Genomic DNA, 19,568 nt, shown 5'->3' with positions numbered 1-19,568 from the left:
TTCCGAGGCACTCACAAGCAGCCAGTAGCAGAAAGAGCTAGAACCCAAAGGTTCAAAATACTTAACCAGCATGCAACAAAATATCAGATGGTCTAGATCAATCAGCTCCAAAAAGTGTTAATAGTTTTGATGACTTTTTTCAATGCGGAATCCAGATGGAGCAATTACAGAGCTGAAATACAGTAATCTACCTGACAGTAAGGATCCACCGCCCCCTCCAAAGACTGATGAGTATGTAGAAAGGAGAGCCAGAGAACCGTTTAGATTCTAATCACAAGTGATTACCTGTCAATTTACATGTCAGTGTAACAAAATTAGGTCAGCATCAATCAATTTATTAAGCAAAACCACAGCAGTCATCTTGATGTTGCTAAAGAAATTCCTTGGTGTTGAGAAACTCAGACTTTCAATTAAGAGAAACTGTACTGAAAAGAGAGCAGGAAAACTGACCCCCAGACAGGGAGGAACAATAACAATGTACTTACTAAGCTAACAGCACAGCATATATACTCTTCAATCTTTAGCATACTTACATCATCACCAGAGAAATACTGATCTATGATTTCAAATGCTAGTTTATAAATGTCTTCATTCTCATGCTGTTGCAAAGCTTCAATTTTCTCTAAGCCTGAATAAAAGAAAACAGATAAAAGTTGTATAAAGTTTGAACTGGTTACTGACTAGTTTGAAAAAATTAAGAAAAATACTGAAACATTACTAGTGAAACATCCTAGAAAAGACGTAGCTCCGTTTGCAAATATTATCTATACAGTAGCTATCTTTGTCTGTAAGAGGAAAGAGAAGTAGTCTGTGAACCTTTGCATGCCATGGAATATTCCATTTTATGAACAAAAAATAATGAAATCTTCTCTCTTTTTAGATAAAACTCTCTGTATTTAATTTTTGTTAAGACTTCTGTTTTAGTCATAGTGCTTTCTGTATATCACCAAAGGAAGTGGCTACATTTCTGTGTTGCATACAAGCTTAAAACAACAAGGCGACACAGCCGCACACAAGAAGCGGCTTAAAACGCTATAGTCCCATTTTCAAACTGGATATGCAATAATATAAGGGAAAAACTTCCAGCATAGTATGTCTTCCCTTTACTGCTACTTTACTATAATACATTAATTAGCATGTGTTAAAACTTGGATTGCAATATTAAAGACTCCTCATCCTGCTTCGGTCTGTAATGAAATTATGATCCTAACAGCTGCTTCTAAGGCAATGAACTAAAGCAATAATTGTGTGTTTTACCACAGAAAAAAGCACATGCACTAATCAAATGAAAAGTAGTACAATTCTCATTTTAACCTAAAAATACCCAAGCTACAGAAAGTTCCTTCAACCACTGCCTCCAACATGATCATCTATAAACTGAATGAAACAGAAAAAAAAGTGTCGTTTCTCTCATTGCAAAAGTCTCACTTGCTTATTCAGATAGCCCATGGTAAAAAAAATGCTGTAGTGAATATTGACAGCAGCAAGGCGAAGACTGAATAATATCCAGCAAATCAGATTTTTTAAAAGTCTATACTTACCTCCACACTCTTCTATAATTTCAGCTATTGTGCTAGCCTCATCTCCAGCCATTATCAGGATGTTTTTCAGACCATCCAGCACCACCTGTACCACTTGAGAATCCTTTACTGAGAGTAGATTGCAGAATGGTGGGATTACGTTTTGCTGTACAAGGTATTCAACCTAAATAATGGCACCAAAAAAAAAAGTGCTTTCAACATTGTGCTGCTTACAAACAGCTGTTTGTGCAATGTTTTAGTGATAATCTGAAATCCCACTACACATACCTGATCTTTTCTCCCACTTATTGTCAAATTGCTAATTGCCCAAGCAGCTTCCTTTTGTGTTCCAAAGTCTCCCTGAAAAAATAAAATTAATAGCTCATTAAAATCAGCATGGAAACATCTGTCAAGCTTATTAAAAATCACAGACTCCTCATGTCAGATTTATAAAAAGAGGATGACAACTTGCATAGCTTATAGTTTGACTGACCTTAGCCAGCTGGTGTATGATCATAGGGATTAGCCCAGCATCTATTACAGCCTGAACTTGTTGCTGGTTTCCTGCTGTGATATTGGAAAGGAACCAAACTGCTTCCTACAATTGGACAAAAAACAAAAGCATAACACTTAAAACTAGTCAACAGATAGAAAAAAAGCAATCAAACCAAACAACCTGAAAACCTAAAATCATACCATGACCAATCACTAAAGAGAACCTCCAGGTTTCCTCCCCCGTAGCACTTCTAGCACACAAACTGTTATTGCCCTGTGAAAGCCAAACATGCAGGCAATCAATGTAAAATTGATATGATTAATTCACTGGGCCAGATTATTACTTACCCAATGAATGTCACCATACATCAGGAATAATACTGACTTAAACCTTATATTCACTTTGCACTGCTGTAGTCACAGCCATGTTTTAAACTTTCAATTGGTTTTCCAAAGAAAATAGAAAAACTGGTAAAGCCTCACGTAAAAAAGGATTTATCCTGACTTACTACTGACAGCTCAGTAGCAGCTTTCTGTGCTGACACAAGGAAGACCAACCCCAGCTCCCATTTTCTTCCTGAAATATTAAGTGGATGGAGCTCACAAAGTTCATTCAAGTATCAGACAGGACTCTCAGTCTTGAGCCTTTACTCAGCAGTTACCTCCAGGTGGTTCATCAACATAGCTAACATCTATCTAATGGCAGTTACAAATTCCTGGTTACAAAGGGGTGATACTTGTCAAGGCAATCCAGAACATTTTAAAAAGGCTCTAATCGTTAGCGACAAACTGATACGGCAAGCAGGCAATTATGAAATACTGCAGAAAAAAAAAACCATAATGGGTTCCACTTTTTAGGGATGTGTATCTTGCTTTTATTTATACTTGCCTGTCACAACATACACTTAAAACAAAACCCAAAGTATTTCTAGACTCCCTTTATACAAAAATAATTCCTTTCTTGGCATTCAAAAAGAGCTCCTCATCATTCTTCTGTGAGAGCTAGAAGGGCAGGCAGAAACAAATCACAGCAGTTTGAACTGTCAAAAATAACTTCCACAGAGCTGTTGACAAGGCTAGAAGAAACAGAGATTCCTCCCAAATATTTTTCCCTCAGTGGTACACTAAGTGGAGAACTCACATAAGCTAAACAAAAAAGCCTCCTCCTCAGCCAGCTCCATCTTTGCAGTGGAAGATGGCACGATTAGAAAAAAAAGCAAACAACATGAAATACAGCTCTGGAAAAGAGGGCATTGATCGCTTTTATTAAACTCCCCCTGTTCCACCCGGTCCTTGCATTAGTGAAGTTACCTCCACCAAAAGGAAGGAGAGGAAATGCAAGGCCAGTTTTTAGAAAAGGACAGTGGTGGTACTCTACCTCCTTGAAGGTGAAGATTGACAAGAAAACAAACTCCACTGTGAAAAGGTGGAGTGGAAAAACTGGATCAGTCTTACTCAACTCACTGGACTCAATCAAAAGTAACACTATAATGCAGGTTTGCCAGTTACTCACTTTGCAAATGAAAAAAAGTATCACACTCCAAAGCACAAACCACCAGTCCTCCCAAGGAGTACTAGGCATCAGCACCAACACATGGATCCTCCTGTTCGGCTTTAGCCCTAATTAAGCACCTGCCTCAAAGGCTGTGGCCTCACATAAAATTGCTCACATGCCAGAAATGATAGCTGTAAAAAAATATTTTGTAACGTTCTACAGACTGCTGTTTTATTTCTTAAACAAAAAGATTAGGTCAGGAAACAAACCATACCTTGTTTATCTTCTCTTTTGGATGCGTCAGGAGATTTGGGAAATAAGACAAAACGTCACAATTGAGAACAACTTGTGTCTGTTCATCAGTACCAGTTACTATGTTGCCTACTGCTCTCAGTGCTGCTGTCTGAATATCCAAAGTGGGAAGGAAAAAAAAATTGCATGTTAAAAGACATTGCTGTTACTTATGCTCAAACAAAGATCATTTTAAGACATGTCTTCATAAATTTGCAAAATACAAATTAGCACTTCATCCTCTGAGCTACATCCTAGAAACGGGTACTGTTTCATCAAAACAGAAACACACAGTACAGCATTTTACTGAACAGATGCACTGCAGCTCAACTCAAGAAGTGTAAAAATTAGAAATTAAAAGAATACTAAAATAATAGTTCATCATTTATCTGATCTGAGTTACAATAACATTAACTGTTTCTAGGTTTTGACTATGTCTGCCAAGGTTGTTTACTTCTCCATTCAGTTCTCCATTCCAGAATTTAAAACCCCATGACTACTTTTCTTGACTCTCAGCTGACTTTCAGAAACTGACTGTATTTCTTTATGTACTAGTTAGTAAATGCTTTACAAGCAACAGAATACTGGAGAGACTCCTTTTTGTCAAGAGAACTGCTCTGACAAATTTCAAGACAGTCAAGTCTCATCTGAAGTACAAACTAAATAAACAACAAATGTGCAGATACATGAAAGAGCTCCCAAACACAGTAGCTGGTTTATAAAAACCAAGCACACATTAACTTTCAGTCTCCCTTTATCTTTGAAATTAATCAAACAAGCTCAGCTAACCTACCTTTTGTAGCCAATTAGAAATTTACTTTACTAAAAGTACTCAGCATCTGCAAATACTTTAATATGCAAAAGGTCCCAAAATATTGATTTCCATGAGCTATTCAGACTGAATATGCACAACCATGTGTGCAGCAATAGAAAAGAGCGCATGTAACTTCAATTCTGGGAAATGTAAAATCTGCTGTCACTAAATATTTTAGGACTACAAAAGGCAGGCACCCCTGGTAATCACACAATGGAAGTTAATGTTTAATCTGTCACTTTAAACTGTATTAGAACTGTTCTGTTTGAGCTTTCTTTCATTTTAATAATCCTTTTTCCCCAGCGTAGGTAACTTTTTGTTCAATTTTACCTGTAACAAATGTGGCTATAAATGTTCATCTCATTACTCCACTAATAAAATACTCTAAGGCACATTTTTTAGAAAATAGTTTACAAATGGCTATTTGATAGCAATGGAACCAGACTTACTTGAACTTTAACCTCCTGATGACTCAAAAGGGGAACTAGAAAAGGTACAACTCCTGAATCAATCACCATTTGTATCTGTTCATTTCCACCATCTGTTAAGTAGGACAAAGCCCAAACAGTGTCCACAAGAATCTACAAATTGGAAAAAACATGGTTTACACATCGAATCAGTAAAACCCACATAATGGAGGCTTAATTTAGTGATCAACATTCCTTATGTCAGTGCAGAAGCATGCAATTTAGTTACAGGAAAAACTCAAACATGATTATGATGAGATGTAATTAGTAAAATGTTAGATTATTACGTACAACTAGGAAAACTGGGGCCATTTGTTCCATAATAACCATTTTATAAGTCCTCTCAAACTTTTTTTAATTAAGTACCACATTTTGGTGCGTAAAGTGACAGCATACATCATCTCACAAAGGTAAACTGTTGGGCTTGATTTGTATTTCAAAGATAGGCAATGAGGTAAGTAGTTGTGCTAGTAACGTTCTGCAGAAAACACCAACCCAGCCTCCTAGCACTGCTATAAATTTATTAGTTGTGCTACCTTTTGATTACAGAATATGTATGTTCCCTTAGTCTCCAATCCATCTATCTACACCCTTAGGTTTTCTGATCCATAATGCCATTCTAAAGCGGAACTGTCAGCTGTTCTGGATGTATGCCTTTTTTCTGCCTTCATGCTAAGATCAAAACTCACAGCAAAGGAAAGGAGTTCTTATACCAACTAAAGGACTAGCAACTATTGTAAGGTGGCAACTGTTCAAGCAAAGCAAAAACCTGCAGAGAAATTACTATCATGCAGGGCAATCTTAGTATCATAAAGAAAATAAAGACTAAATCACTGATGACTTGGTAAGGTGATTTGAGAGCCCTCAAAAAAAGGGTACAAAAGTTACAGTCATTGAAAGGTAGTATCTGAAGCAGAAACAAAGCCAGCAGAAAGAGGGATATCACATCACTTTGAGACGATGTTAGGAACTGCAGAAAGAGAAATCTGGACCCCACACTGAGGACATGATCTGTTGAGGTACCTAGATCCACTCTACTTTTAAAACAGACACCCATATAAAATTTCCAGCTGTTAAGATAGCTAAGTACTCCATTACTGAAATGTAGGAAGGACTTTGAAGTCCTGACCCACAGGCTGCTTCTATCCAGCTCCAGGGATTAGACAGCACACACGTAATGCTTTCTTGACACAGCCTGCTGCTGCCCTCACCTGCTAATGCCATTGGGACAGCAGAACGTGCTGCAGTGGAGCCAGTATTGCAGCAGAAGCAGTGAGAGATGGTGCCTCACCAGTTTGCTGCCCCACAGCCCTGTTGGTGACAAGAGCAGCAGCCGCCAGAAGCTCTCACAGGACTGTGGGCTGACCTACCTGCATCACTGACTCATCTCCAAAGATAGGTTTGCTGCTCCAGTACGGAGAGGCTGGGACCAGACTGGTACCTTCAAACTAGCACCTGACTCTCAGGACCAAAAAGACGGGCACCCTAATTGAGATCAGTCAAAACCTGGCATCACAGTCTCGTATCTACTTCAAGAAGCTCTCACACAATCATTGTCTGCAAAAGCTTTCAAATTCAACAGGGAAAAAAAGCCTACAGGTTAGAAGTATGTTTGGTTTTGCTATGAATTTCCATTCAGGTTTGTCCAAATTACAGATTGGAAAGTCACCATGTGCTGTCTCCCACTCACATTACACTGGGAAAACCCTGGCAAAATCCCAGATTAATCTGTTTGCAAATATTTTGTGGAGCCAAGCCCACTTCAGCATTAAAAGAGCAGCAGAAAAAAATCACTAGCACAGGATGGAAATAACGAAAGACAGTTCCACCAATCTTATGCTTTTTGCCCAGACCCATCACAAGGGTTCAATTCTGGCTTCCCTAAATTGGAGTATCACTATAGAGAGCAAGTCAAAGACATCAAAGTCCTGACAGGAGGAGGAGGAGAAGAGCAGCTCAGTATCCCATAGTTACACAGATCTTTGTTCCTGAACCCCCAATATAAAATTTCAGGAGTCCACCCCTCTAGGACTTTACTCAGAAAATACATATAAACCTATGGATCAGAAATAGTCATAAAAACCTGAAGAAAAGTTATCAAAAGGTGCCACAAAATAACAGTTTATTGCTATTTAAGTGTATTTTCACATGCCATTTCCTTAGTTAAACAGGTCGCAAAGTCAGGCACCCAATAGGTTACAGAAGTCAGATTTACCCATATGATCAGTGTTTGATTGGACTGGTATGTAAATGTAAACATTTTTTCTACACATGCATTATATGTCATCTATTAAAACTATAAATTGTGGCAGAATTAAAGTGAAGCTGATAGCAAAGTTGGCACTTTAAATTTCTAGTGCTCGATTCTGCAAGATAGGAACTACATTAAAAAAATCCTAATGTAAAGGATAAAAAAAATTTAGAAAAGATATTTCAGAAATGGTATTTGCACTTTTCATGCTCTGAATGACTACAATTATGTTCGTCTTCATACTTAATTGTGCAGTTATTACTTCATTATACAAAAATTAACACACAAAACCAAGTTTTCCACTTAAACATAATCTTGCAGCATTTTCTCTCTAGAGAAAAAGAATCTAAATATTTAAAACTTTAGAAATTACTTACATTTATATCTGTATGGTAAATGAGAACACACAATGCAGGCAAAATCTGAAAAGAAGTTCATCAGTCACTACAGCAGAATAAAACTGGCTGTACAATAATGAATTCAAGTACCGCAGTCACAAAGCTGAGCTGGAAACTGCATTCGCATATTGCATTCACACACTTCCCAGCAGCTGCTCATTCCCTCAAAGTATGTACAAAAATCTATATAGATAGTATTTAAAATTTGTAAAAATACAAGACTACTATATTTCAAAGACACATGAGAGCAGACTGCATTTAGAGGGAAAACAAGCAAACAGAGACTAGAGATCCCCTTGCTATTTTTAAAGCTTTTTTACCACACAATAGAATAAAAATCATTAGCCTAACAACAACATAAAAACCTCTTTTGGAATAAAGTAAAATTTTATTTTTGCAGTAATGTATGGAGAAAACATAAAAATGAGCCATTATAAGACTGCTTAGAAGAGCTGTTTTTTTAATTTGGTAAAGTATTGCTTGTAGAAGTTTCCACATTCTCAGTTTCATTTTTTAAATTTCATTAGAGTTTAGTTGCTAACAATATTGTACTTCACATGGCTTCAAAGAACGTACCTATACTTTGAAATTTATCTTTAAATGAAGAACTTTATGTACATTACAACTATAGTTCTAGCCAAATAGCATCACTTTACTAGCTGTGCCCACGCCATGAACACCACATTTGCTCTGTTCACCAGTTTAAAAGGATTTTCAGGTGCTTCTCAACTGGGGCTTGACATTGACTCCACACTCAAAACTAGCTGAAACACAAACTACACTACGTACATTAGTTAACTTCCTTTTATTGAAAATAATCAGCATTTGAATACTTCTATATACAGAATCACATCTGTAGGAAATTTTTGATAAAAACTAAAATGCTGAGTATGTTAACACTTTTTAGTGTTAATTTCTTATTGTGTCCATTTTAATATATGGGTGATCAGTCTTACTCAATTTCAGATGTTACAAATACCTTTATTACAGCCTTAGGAAGATCAATCTGGTCAAATTACTTCATTTAACAATGGTAAGCGGCACAAGACAGTGACAAAAAACATGCACAAATTCATAATATGACAATATAAAACATTTGGTCTCTAGCCCAGAGTATAAAAAATTATCTGTCTCGTAATTCTTTATTTACCTCCTGAACTGTCTCCATAGGCGGTGGGGGGTCCTTATTCCTGCAGAGATTTACAATGACCCATGTGACGTTCCGAAGGAAGGTGATGGGAATGGAGGGATTGATGAAGGACAGAAGAGGTTTGACAACTCCCAGTGATATGACATAATCTCTACACTGAGGACCATCACCTACAGAAATGAAAATTGTTGTAAAAGAAATTACATTAAAAATGGAAAATCTTGAAATGTATGCAATGACATGTTGGGATTCTGAAATTCTATGTTTCCTCACCAAGAGACTACTATTAAAAGGTCGTGTTCAATTAAATATACATACAATACAGATAGGTATGTATATTTTACAAGACACAAAATTTATCCTTCCTGTTAGTATTTTGTGTAGCAAGTGAAACTATTGTTTAGAAAAAAAATACAATGTACACGTGTAATTCCAGCCACGTGAAAATTTATATCAAGCCACAGAATTTAGAGGAAACATAGTCTCATGATAATGCCAGCGTTCAAAAAGTCAAATTCTAAAGTAAAACGCTCCCTGAATTCAAATCATCATAACAACAAGAGTTACCTATAATATTTCCGAGAGCCCATACAGCTTGCTCACAAACATTCTGGTGTGGTGAATGAAGTAGTCTCAAGAAGAGGGGTACTGCATCTGCAGAAGGCAAAGATTGGATTTGTTTTTACCAGAACGTGGTATATGCACATTACTTTCATTCCTTAATACAAAAACCTTTCTCAACCATGCCTTGTACGTGTTTCTGTTATGAAGAGCATAAAAAAAACTTCAGTTAAACATTTCTGTACGTATCTAGAGAGAGGAAAATAGCCCTGAGAACAAGCAACAGCTCAACAACAATGCTCCCCACATTTAAACAGTTCCCCATATTTCTTGAAGTGATAGGCAAAAGCCTCAAGTACGTAGGTGTGAGGTTTCATGTCCTGATAATCCAGATTTTCCAGCTATCCAAGATCACAATACATACGTAGCAGAATGACATGCCTACTCGTACAAATGTGCTTCAAATCTTGACTTTAAGAAAATCGCTTCCTCCCAAGAGGTGGCTATAGTTAGTTTCCATATGCAGTGAAGATTTACCTCCATCTGCCAGTCCTGAGACACGTTTTAATTTGCTCTTGTATAACACAGGCAACATACCAGATTAAGGAAGCGGTACTGATTTTAGGTATCAGTCTCTGCTGAACTGCAGACATTTAATAGGGCTAAGAAACCATCCATCTACTATTACCATGCACTACTTCAGACAACTCGTGCTGTTTGAAAGACTAATTCTTGCAGCAATTTTCAAAATCTATTTATGATCACACTCGTCCTATTGTCTGAGAAAGTAAAATAGATCAATTTACATACTGTTGCAGGAAATAATATTTTTTTTGTAGAAATAGCTTCAGAATTTTTTTAAAAATGCAACACAATTTGTGAGCAACTGTGAATCAATATTCTGTTGATAATGTAACATGTGACAATAGCTAGAAAACCCTGATACATTTTCCTGAAAAGAGAGCAATGAAAATTAAAGACAACCTAAATTCCTTCCCCATACCAGATGAGTAATTCAACACTTGCCTGTAACTGACCAGTCAGGAGGGACAGCAATACACGGTTGCTGAAGAACAGTCTCTCTGTTCATGTAACATCATCCTACTTCCACTACCTCAAGTAGAACATTCTGCCTTCCTTCTCAGTGATTACTGAGATTACGCTTCAGCCATATGTGTATTCAACATATTTCAGAGAGAAGGGTCAAGTATGTAGTTTACATTAGATTGCGACCCTGGTATGCTTTCAAAAGCAGGAATGAAATTGTTTTGTATCAGCACTCAGGCAGGAGGACGGTCTGAGAAATCATGAGTTGCAGGTTATCTGATCTACTACTCTCAAAAAAATTAATTACTTCTGCTCCAGATTGGCTCCTGCCAAGATCTGTTCTGTGTATACAGTACTTCTCCTCTTGTGCTGGGCCTTCCAACTGCCATCTTCCCTCCTGATTGCAGAAGGCCGAGGCTGCACCAGCCCCTTCTACAGCTGCAAAGGTCTATGGCTTTGTTTCCTCAAACCACCCCTTATCTGAAGGGAGTAGAGTTGGGAGGCTGTTTTCCCTCAGTCATGTCCCAGCCAAAGCAGCAAAACTTTTAGACTAAACTTTTTCCATTTTCTCTTCAGAAGTAAAGCTTGAAAAATGCTTTTTGCTTCTTTAAAGTAATTTTATCGCATTTTCTCAAGCACATTACCTAAACAGACTTTGGGAGAGACATATCCCAGCCTGAACTTCTGGAAATTGGTTCAGGTAACAGCAATGCTTCTGGCTGTGCTGTACATATTTTCATTCTAACTTTCGCTTTGAGATTCTTTCCAGATTTTTTTCTGCAAAGCTAATACTATAAAACAGCCTTTTCATTAGATTCATTCACTCAAACATGGCAACACTGTGGAACTTAAAAAAGGAAGAAAACTGTGACTAACCAATGAGCAAACTGGGAAGAATGAAAAACTTGGGAACAGATTTGCAAAGATATTTAGACACACAAAAAGCAATCCAAAACCAGAGGTGTCCAAACACACTGAGACTTTATATTAGCTATAAAAATGTACAAACCAGCATTTTTATTTGAAAGGCAGGTGCATACACTTAAAAAAACCACAAATAACTGTCACCATTTTCCCATATAAAAACACTGAATATGAATAAGCCAAGACAATTTATTATATATTTGCTTATCTATAGTCTCCTGCTTAAAAAAATCACTTTTATGCTAAATATAATATTTTGTTTTTAAGATAAGCATGCTGATACATAAAAGCTGTACATGTAACCTGAAAAAATAATTTTAATAATTTATCTTATATAAACATTATAGTTTATTTCCTATCTCCTCTCATACTAGAAGTCTCAATGGCTGGTTAAGCAAGAAAGGAAGGCAGCACAACAAATGCTGTGTGTATGACATACTAATCATAAGGTCAAGGAAAGGATGGTAGTTTTCTTAACTCTGTATTTAAATGAACAACCTTACAGAATTGTATGTATTTAACAACTTTAGTAAGATTTACGAACATACCTTTGAGGTAGAAAGAATTACTTCCTAACATCAGTTTTAGCCATCAGGGAATTAACAGTATATGGTTTCAGAAATTAACCCAAGAATTAGAAAGGAGTAACATTTTTTTGTCATACTTATTATATCATCTGTCATTATCTTTATGGGAAAACCAGGTCTGGAATCCTTAATATTGTTAGATATAAGCAGATGGATGTTTAAGATCAAATGTGGAATTTTTTGGGGAAAGAGACCAGACATGCATTTATTATTTTAATGGGTTTGATAACAAATGGCATGTTAACCAAATACCTCCTTCTCCCTTTTACCTACAATATCCACCACCACCCAAAAACCAAACTGTAATACTTACTAGACTGTACAACAGCTTGAGTCTGTGCAGAAGTGCCTGATGCTATGTTAGTCAATGCCCATGCAGCTTCAAATTGTAATGAAGGACTGTAATGAAATAATTTCATAGTAGTAAGTTGGAACATGATCTACAGATTATTTTAAGGTTCATTTCAGTATTACTAGCTGTAATCACTCTGAGACACTCCACATTCAAGCAGTGTCACTGGGCTAAAAGTTGGGTTTTAAAAAAAAAATAAATCTAAGCCTGGACATCTCAGGGGAAAAGCTGTAAGAAAGAAAAGTTTTTACATTCTATGACCTTTTGTAAACCACCCATCATTCTGACTTCTTATTAGTAATAATAAATAAAAAGTAGTAATACTTGTGGAAGCACATACCAACCAGTGAAGCTGACCACTGCTCTAGTCCACTTATCTCCTGTATGAAACATTTCTAGCACTCATCACAAAATCTAATTATGCCTCTCTAATGGGTAACAGACACCTCTTCACATCCAGCTGATCCAAACACCGTTCATACATAGTGAAGAAAGTGCAACTGTCTTGCTGCCATTAGTAGGTCTCAACAGATTAACCATGTCTGACCATAATGAATAAAAACTTGGCCCTTTCTAACATTACATCCCAGATCAAGCATAAGCTGGTATACTGGGATAAAGACATTTTTCTGCTCCATCACAGAGATGGGAAAGATCTAGCATCGTTATCAAAAGACAGCATCATACCTGTATTAAAACTGACTTATTAAATGCAGATAAAAATCAGTTACACATATTATAAAAGCTCGGGGAACACCTCTTCCAAGATGCTGGTGAACCATTTTCTATGCCAACAGCAGTTTAGTAAAACAGTTTGCATGAAAACCGTTTTTCAAGCAAATGCTAAAGATTAAGAGTTCTAGAAGCTATAAAAGAGTTTACAGCTTATGGTGGTTAGTATAACAAACATTTGGCTTTGGGAGGAGAAGAGAACATTTACTTTTAGGTGACTATTTTTCATTTCCATGTTTTTGGGTCTATCAGTTGTGTTTTATACCCATAGTACCTGCTTCCTTTAAGCTTTTTTTGTCCATTAGTTTCCAAAGCATTTTAAGGTTGTATCGGGGATGGGATTGGAAAAGAATTAGCTAGGAGGGCCCAAGATGTGTAAATAAGGATTTGTGAAAATAAATAGTATCTGTCAGCACTCATCTATAAACCTTTACACTGTAGGATGAAATGCATTAAAATTCTAGTTCTAGGTCAGTCCTCCTTTTCTTCCCTTTGTGCTAAGCTTTCGGTGATAACATGAACAACAGCTTTAACAATCTGTTACAGAAAGTCTTTGCAGAGTTCAGCTCTACTAAACATTATATAGCAATCACAATTAAAAGGATGACTTAAGAAAATATTCAGTTCAGTTTTGAAAGGCTTATTAAACATACACAAAGGTAAATCATACAAAAACTAGACAGAAAATTCAAATTAGAAGAATTTTCACAGCACTGAATCATCTACTTCTAGAGCAGACAGGCATTCATGACCCACTTTAAAATGCAATCTTGATCTGAATATTATTGCCAGCTGCTTTCTAAGCAACCATTTTGTTAAACAAGCTAGAAACAAAACTATTCATGCCTCATGTTTTTGCAACCACAAAATTATACCCAAAATGCCAATTTGCATTTTTGAAGTTTCTAGCCCTTATGGCTGCAGAAATAACCTTGAAAATGCAAATAACGTAAATACGTTTATGGCTGCCTGAGAGCAAAGATAGGCTAAAAAATTTACCTCAGATGTGTTAATCCCCATCTACCTGAGTAAGGGGCTCAGATTGTGGAACATGGCATTTTTCTTACATGTCATTAAATTCTTACAGCTACATGCTCAATGTTCTCTACCTCCTTTACTGAAGCTCTTGTTTTGCCAAAAAGAATCATACCAGGGAGCATGCTCACTGTATTGTACCATCACATGAGGGAACAGTACAGAGCCAGAAGGAAACCCACCTCACAGCAAGAACAAAAAAAAAGCTAGAAACTTAAGCTAATAACCTTAACGAAAAAGACAAGTGTATTCTGGCAAAGAGCCCTGTTCACAAGTAGGCATGTTCTCTGCCTTCACACAAATATACACAGTAAGTCCGAGACAGGTTTCTTACAGTTAACAAAAAAGTCTGAAATTCAAAACCAATGAGAAATTTAGTAAGGTTTTCTTTCTCCATTAGCTGGATATCCTCAAGCAAGCACTAAATAAGAAAATGATGTTTCAGCAGCAGGATAAATACTCCTGGAGAACTTACAGTTTATCATCATGAAATGTGATCCACTGTGCCAGATTATATGGTGCCATGAATCCTCAGTTTCATTTGAAATAATGAGATGGGTTTTGTATGCAGATTTTCATAAAGGTGAACATTCTTAAAAGTATACTTACTTATCATCCCTTTCTAGGCATTTTACCAGAATTGGTAAAATTCCTGATTTTATTAAGTCATCAATAGGTGGATTTCTGTCACTGGATAGGAGTTTTCTGTGAAATTAAATGCAGAAGTAAAATAAGTAACTTTCATCATGAAACAAGTGTTGGAAGTACATTTCTATGCCTTTATTTTTACCTTGCAGCTTGGACAGCACTCAGTTGGATCACTGGGTTGTCACTTGTGGCATTCTGGGGAAAAAAAAAACAACAACAAAAAAAAAAAAACCCAAAACAAAACCTAGGCTTGTAAAAATTACAAAAGCACAGAACATGCACTTCTAATGAAAAAAAAAAAGGTGAAATAAAACATACCTGTAGTATAGCTTCTAGTGTTACGTTTTGCTTAAAAAAAAAAAAAAAAGAGGTTTTATTAATTTTGTTGCTAAATTACACTTTTTAAACATTCAACACAATCAAACTAATTTTAACAGCATGTAAGTTCATAATTTTGCTTTAAAATAACTCAAGACTTCCAGTGTTAAAAGTTAGAACAGACTATATTGAGACATCAAAGTTTTTAAAATAATTCCAGAATCAAGGAACTTACTGCTTTGAAGTCAGCATCAACATCAGAATCTTCTAAACTTTCTTCTTGGGGAACATTTCTTTTTTTCAAAAGATGTTCGTCTCTTTTGTTCTGTAAAAGAATGACAAAAAATAAAGACACTTAATGCTTATTAGTACAGGGTGACAATATAATGGCTACTTTCACAAGAAAAGTTTAGATAACGTTACTTTTTTTTTTTTTTTTAAAAAAAAGGCATTTATAACTGCACATTGAATTTGAAGTATTTCAGCTGTAAGAATCCAGCAGCTCACTAATCACAGAACTATGACAATCCATGACATTTGAATTAATTAAAACTGACAGTTTGGGGATCAACTTTCTAACAGACATTTACAATATAAATATATTTGTGTAACATTAACATTTAGCCACACATAACAGAAATTATTTTCCAGTGTAAGATTAATATTCAGCTAAACCTACTTCAAAGTTCCCTGGTTACACCATTTTAATCTTGTGTGTAAAGCAGCATGCTCTATGTACACTGACACCTGTAATATCTCCCACTCACACTATTAGCCTTATTTCTGACTTAAAGCACCCTCCACAGCCTCAGCTCCTTTAAGTAATTACTGGGGGGGGGGGGGGGGGGGGGGGGGAAATTACCTTTTCAGTAGTAAAGTACCCATTTAACATTTCTACCTTGCTTAATTAGAATATTTGAACTCCTAAAGCCCTAATTTAAAAAAGCAGACATCAAATCATCAATTGTAACTGTATCCAAATGCACTTTTTTACAAGTTTAAAATGTGGTCTTCTCTAAATTTTAGACTTTATCTTTTGCTTGGTACATCTAAAGGTACAAAAATAGAAAGGAGAGTGGAAGATGATGATGCAGCACATATATCCGAACACCTTTTTGCTTAGTTTGTTTTTTTAAACAACTACATTAAGATATCAATCTCTAATGAAGCAGAACATTGGAAAAGGTGTTAACAGCTAGCTGTAACACCTAAAATAAATCTATTACACTAGCAAGGAAAGGCAGGCTTTTCAGTCTCCAATTATCTGATACCTAAACAGTACTGACCACAGAGATTGTATTATATCATGCCTTGCTTGTAAGATATTAAAAAAGCCTCTAAACAGAATCATGTTTTGAGGGAGTCCCCAATGTTTTATTTTATTACGTTAGAAAAAAAACACCAAACTCATGTCCAAAATTTCTGGGACATGCTTACTTTTTAGACATTTAAAAAAAAATAATTTAAAACAGCTTTTCCAGCCTTAGTTAAAGGTTCCCAAGCAATGTATTAAATTTTTTTTTCAGATAAGAGAATGCTAAAATAATAAACAAGCACCAGAATTAAATAACACTTTAATGCAGAAGACAACATTCCATGAACTTAGCATAATTTAATTTTTCTCAAGTCTAAGTACAGAAACTAGATCCTCAAAGAGTGCAGAAGGTCACCTAGATTAGCTATGGCAGCCTCTCCAGAGCTGTACGCTAACAGCAACATACTCTGAGCACATTCATAGAGTCAAGCACTAAAGGTATTTTGTTATCAAGTGCTTTTGGAAAAAAGGGAGATGGAAATGAGCTGGCAGTTAAATGCTGAGAAAACAGTGCTATGCAGACAAACTGCATCAGGCAGGCACACACCGATAAGTGGATTCACCATAAAAACCTATAATGTATTTATCTTATTTTTCCACCCCAAGTACTTGGCACTGCCATTTTAAGCAAAGAGCAAACATCATTCAGCCTAGCTTTGCTCAAGTACAATTCCTTTTCCTACCGTTTGTCTAAACCATAGCCTATACTTCAGCAGCTACAGGGACCGGACCCAGTTTCCAGAGGCCCTCTCCATGACCATATCAGCCTCCCTCCCCAGTACACGGCTACTACACACATCCACCTGAGGAGAAAGCAGTTCCTTCCTGCCTTGAATGAACAGCTCCTATAGGATCAGCTGTGCTGTTATAGTAAAACAAGCCAATACTAGGAGAAGGGATTGAAGCTGGAGAAAGGTCCTGATGTCTTCAGTCAACTGTCCTCTTCCCACCTAAAGGTATCACCACAGATCACGGTGGTGAGCAAGTTCACACAAGCATGAAAGTACAGGAAGACATTTAGCTATGAGGGTGGCAGACACTGGTCCAGCCTCAGACAGACGTTCCCTGTCTTCAGAAAAGGTGCAGCCTGACGTAACTGGGGTCTTAGCACACAACTGTCACCACTGACTGCTGGAGCAAGTTAAAAGTTTCAAACTAAATCATTTACTGGGAAGGGTGAAGTTTCCTTGTCATTAGCAGCAAACCACTATGGTGTAATGCAGGGTTTTCCAATTCTGTTCCTCCCAAAATATTCGGCTGAATATTCTACATCTCATGCTCAAAAAAAAAAAAAAAAAAAAAAAAAAAAGCAGGGAAAGAGCTTTACAGGGTTTTTCTAAAGTATGCTTGACATAAGAACTGTTATCCACACTGATTCACCTGGGAGGTGACCGATGGTGAGGACGGTAACAAAAGGAACAACATTTCAAATTCTGGCCCATCAAACAAGTAGGTTTAAATTCTACTATGGAACAGGGTCTCTTGACAAGAGTAAAACTGCAGACTAATTAGAAATCTTAGTATAAGACTGAGTAACACCAAAAAGCCTTCCAGTTGTAGCTGCATGCTAAAGGTGGCCATAACACACACCATAACTGAGCTAACCAAGAGTCTAGTTCTCTCCCATTCCAGCAAGCAAGTTAACAGCTCCTTAGAAAGCCTTTTATACCTTCATATACAACTACGCCTTCCCTTTGGCAACATGAGTATGCCTAAGAGAACGCTTCCTAATGTTAATGTTAACCAAAGTAAGTACAAGTAATCACGTATAAAAACTGACCTCAGCCAGGGAAAGTAAGAGTGAGTGAGAACATTCTTGTAGCTACTCACTGTTTGCAGATGGTTGGGCTGAAAAACAGTTATCAAGAAAGAGGAGCTTCCACAGCAGCCTCAAGCAGAGAGGCTAGTATTTACCAAGAGGCACTAAAACTTCCTTACTAAGGAAAAGCCATTGTCATTAGCATTTCTTATAAAGTCAGAGTCTTCACAGAACGTTCCAGTCTCAAAAGCGTCTCTAAGGCTATGTGGAACAGCTCTGTCCACTTGCAAAAGCATCTAATTCCTGGACAGCTTAACCACTGCATACAATAATTTGATAGACCAACCACTCCCCTGTGAATGATTAAGTAAAAGAACATGATTTGCAGCTTGGCATGACCTTAAAATGTTTGCATTTTGTCGTATTGTGACAAACTCCAATGTTTTTACCTAAATCATAGCACTAGCCTCTTCTGCAGGCTCCTGTGGTAAAAATGAAGACAAATGAGCCCACCTGGGTACAGCTGTCCTGTTCAAAGCCCAGTGAGAGAGCCCCTTCAAGGAGAGAGGCATCAGACTGGAATCCCTGATGAAGGGTAAGACCTTACCGCCAACAAAACTAAGCAGGTCTCCTTCAAGGGGGGAGATCCTCAACCACCGCCTGAACAATGTGTGCTACTACAATGAAATCTAGAAGTTTATAAACAGCATCTGACTGCTGGTTATAGGAATTTCAACATTCTAGTAGAGATCCCACTACAACAGTCTACAGAGGTTTCCAAATGAACAAAAGGCACGTGGACAAATACACCAGGCAAAAATACCAAGCGATTAGAAACAACAGTAATGATACCATGAGTGCACTTTCTTGTCCAGTGTGATGATCTGTTAAGAGTTTTTGATGACAGATACCCATCATCTGCTTCACTGACAGTGGGAAAGTCAGGCTGCATGAACAGTAAACATGCAAATGATCCCAGTATTCCTTGTCTACCTTCTTGCAAGATGGCCACAGGGTTCAAAAAAATGCCTATCAATGCAAACAAGATTCAAAGACAACCTGATTAATAGCACAAGAATCCTTGTGGGCAAAGAGGATGCCTGTCAAGCTCTGTGCTGCATTCCACCTAGTACTATAGGACACAGCCAATAGGATACTCTAATGGAGCTATGAAAGGTGTTCACCATAAATTTATACATGCTTTTCAGCAGTTGACACATGGGAAAACTATGAGAGTCTCAACTCTGTTGGGAAGCATCAAGATCAAAAGGGAAAAGAAATAAACAAGAAGATCTTTGCCCTGAGGTAACAAACACCATGACTCTTCAGTCAGGGAAAGAATTTAGGAACTCAGCAGCTAGTAGGAAGAAGTTCCTTTAGCATGAAAGTTCAAGATATTTGAGTTCTCT

The 19,568-nt window shown here is 37.0% G+C and overlaps 1 protein-coding gene across 1 annotated transcript in view; it reads right to left on the bottom strand.

The window, feature by feature from the left end:
- The window catches only part of KPNA3 (karyopherin subunit alpha 3), a 48,771-nt gene that overhangs the window by 4,537 nt on the left and 24,666 nt on the right, over positions 1 to 19,568 (bottom strand). Inside the window, exons 3-16 of the mRNA XM_037375945.1 lie at positions 15,321 to 15,410; positions 15,086 to 15,115; positions 14,910 to 14,962; positions 14,729 to 14,824; positions 12,314 to 12,399; positions 9,449 to 9,535; positions 8,882 to 9,051; positions 7,711 to 7,755; positions 5,065 to 5,196; positions 3,785 to 3,913; positions 2,014 to 2,118; positions 1,809 to 1,880; positions 1,542 to 1,704; positions 534 to 628 (exon numbers count right to left, since the gene is read on the bottom strand). Of these exons, the coding sequence (XP_037231842.1) occupies positions 534 to 628; positions 1,542 to 1,704; positions 1,809 to 1,880; positions 2,014 to 2,118; positions 3,785 to 3,913; positions 5,065 to 5,196; positions 7,711 to 7,755; positions 8,882 to 9,051; positions 9,449 to 9,535; positions 12,314 to 12,399; positions 14,729 to 14,824; positions 14,910 to 14,962; positions 15,086 to 15,115; positions 15,321 to 15,410 (1,353 nt within the window). The remainder of the gene's footprint in view (positions 1 to 533; positions 629 to 1,541; positions 1,705 to 1,808; positions 1,881 to 2,013; positions 2,119 to 3,784; positions 3,914 to 5,064; positions 5,197 to 7,710; positions 7,756 to 8,881; positions 9,052 to 9,448; positions 9,536 to 12,313; positions 12,400 to 14,728; positions 14,825 to 14,909; positions 14,963 to 15,085; positions 15,116 to 15,320; positions 15,411 to 19,568) is intronic.

The sequence above is a fragment of the Falco rusticolus genome, chromosome 2, assembly GCF_015220075.1.
Source record: "Falco rusticolus isolate bFalRus1 chromosome 2, bFalRus1.pri, whole genome shotgun sequence".
NCBI classification, from domain to species: domain Eukaryota; kingdom Metazoa; phylum Chordata; class Aves; order Falconiformes; family Falconidae; genus Falco; species Falco rusticolus.
This window is presented reverse-complemented; position numbering and strand designations above follow the sequence as displayed.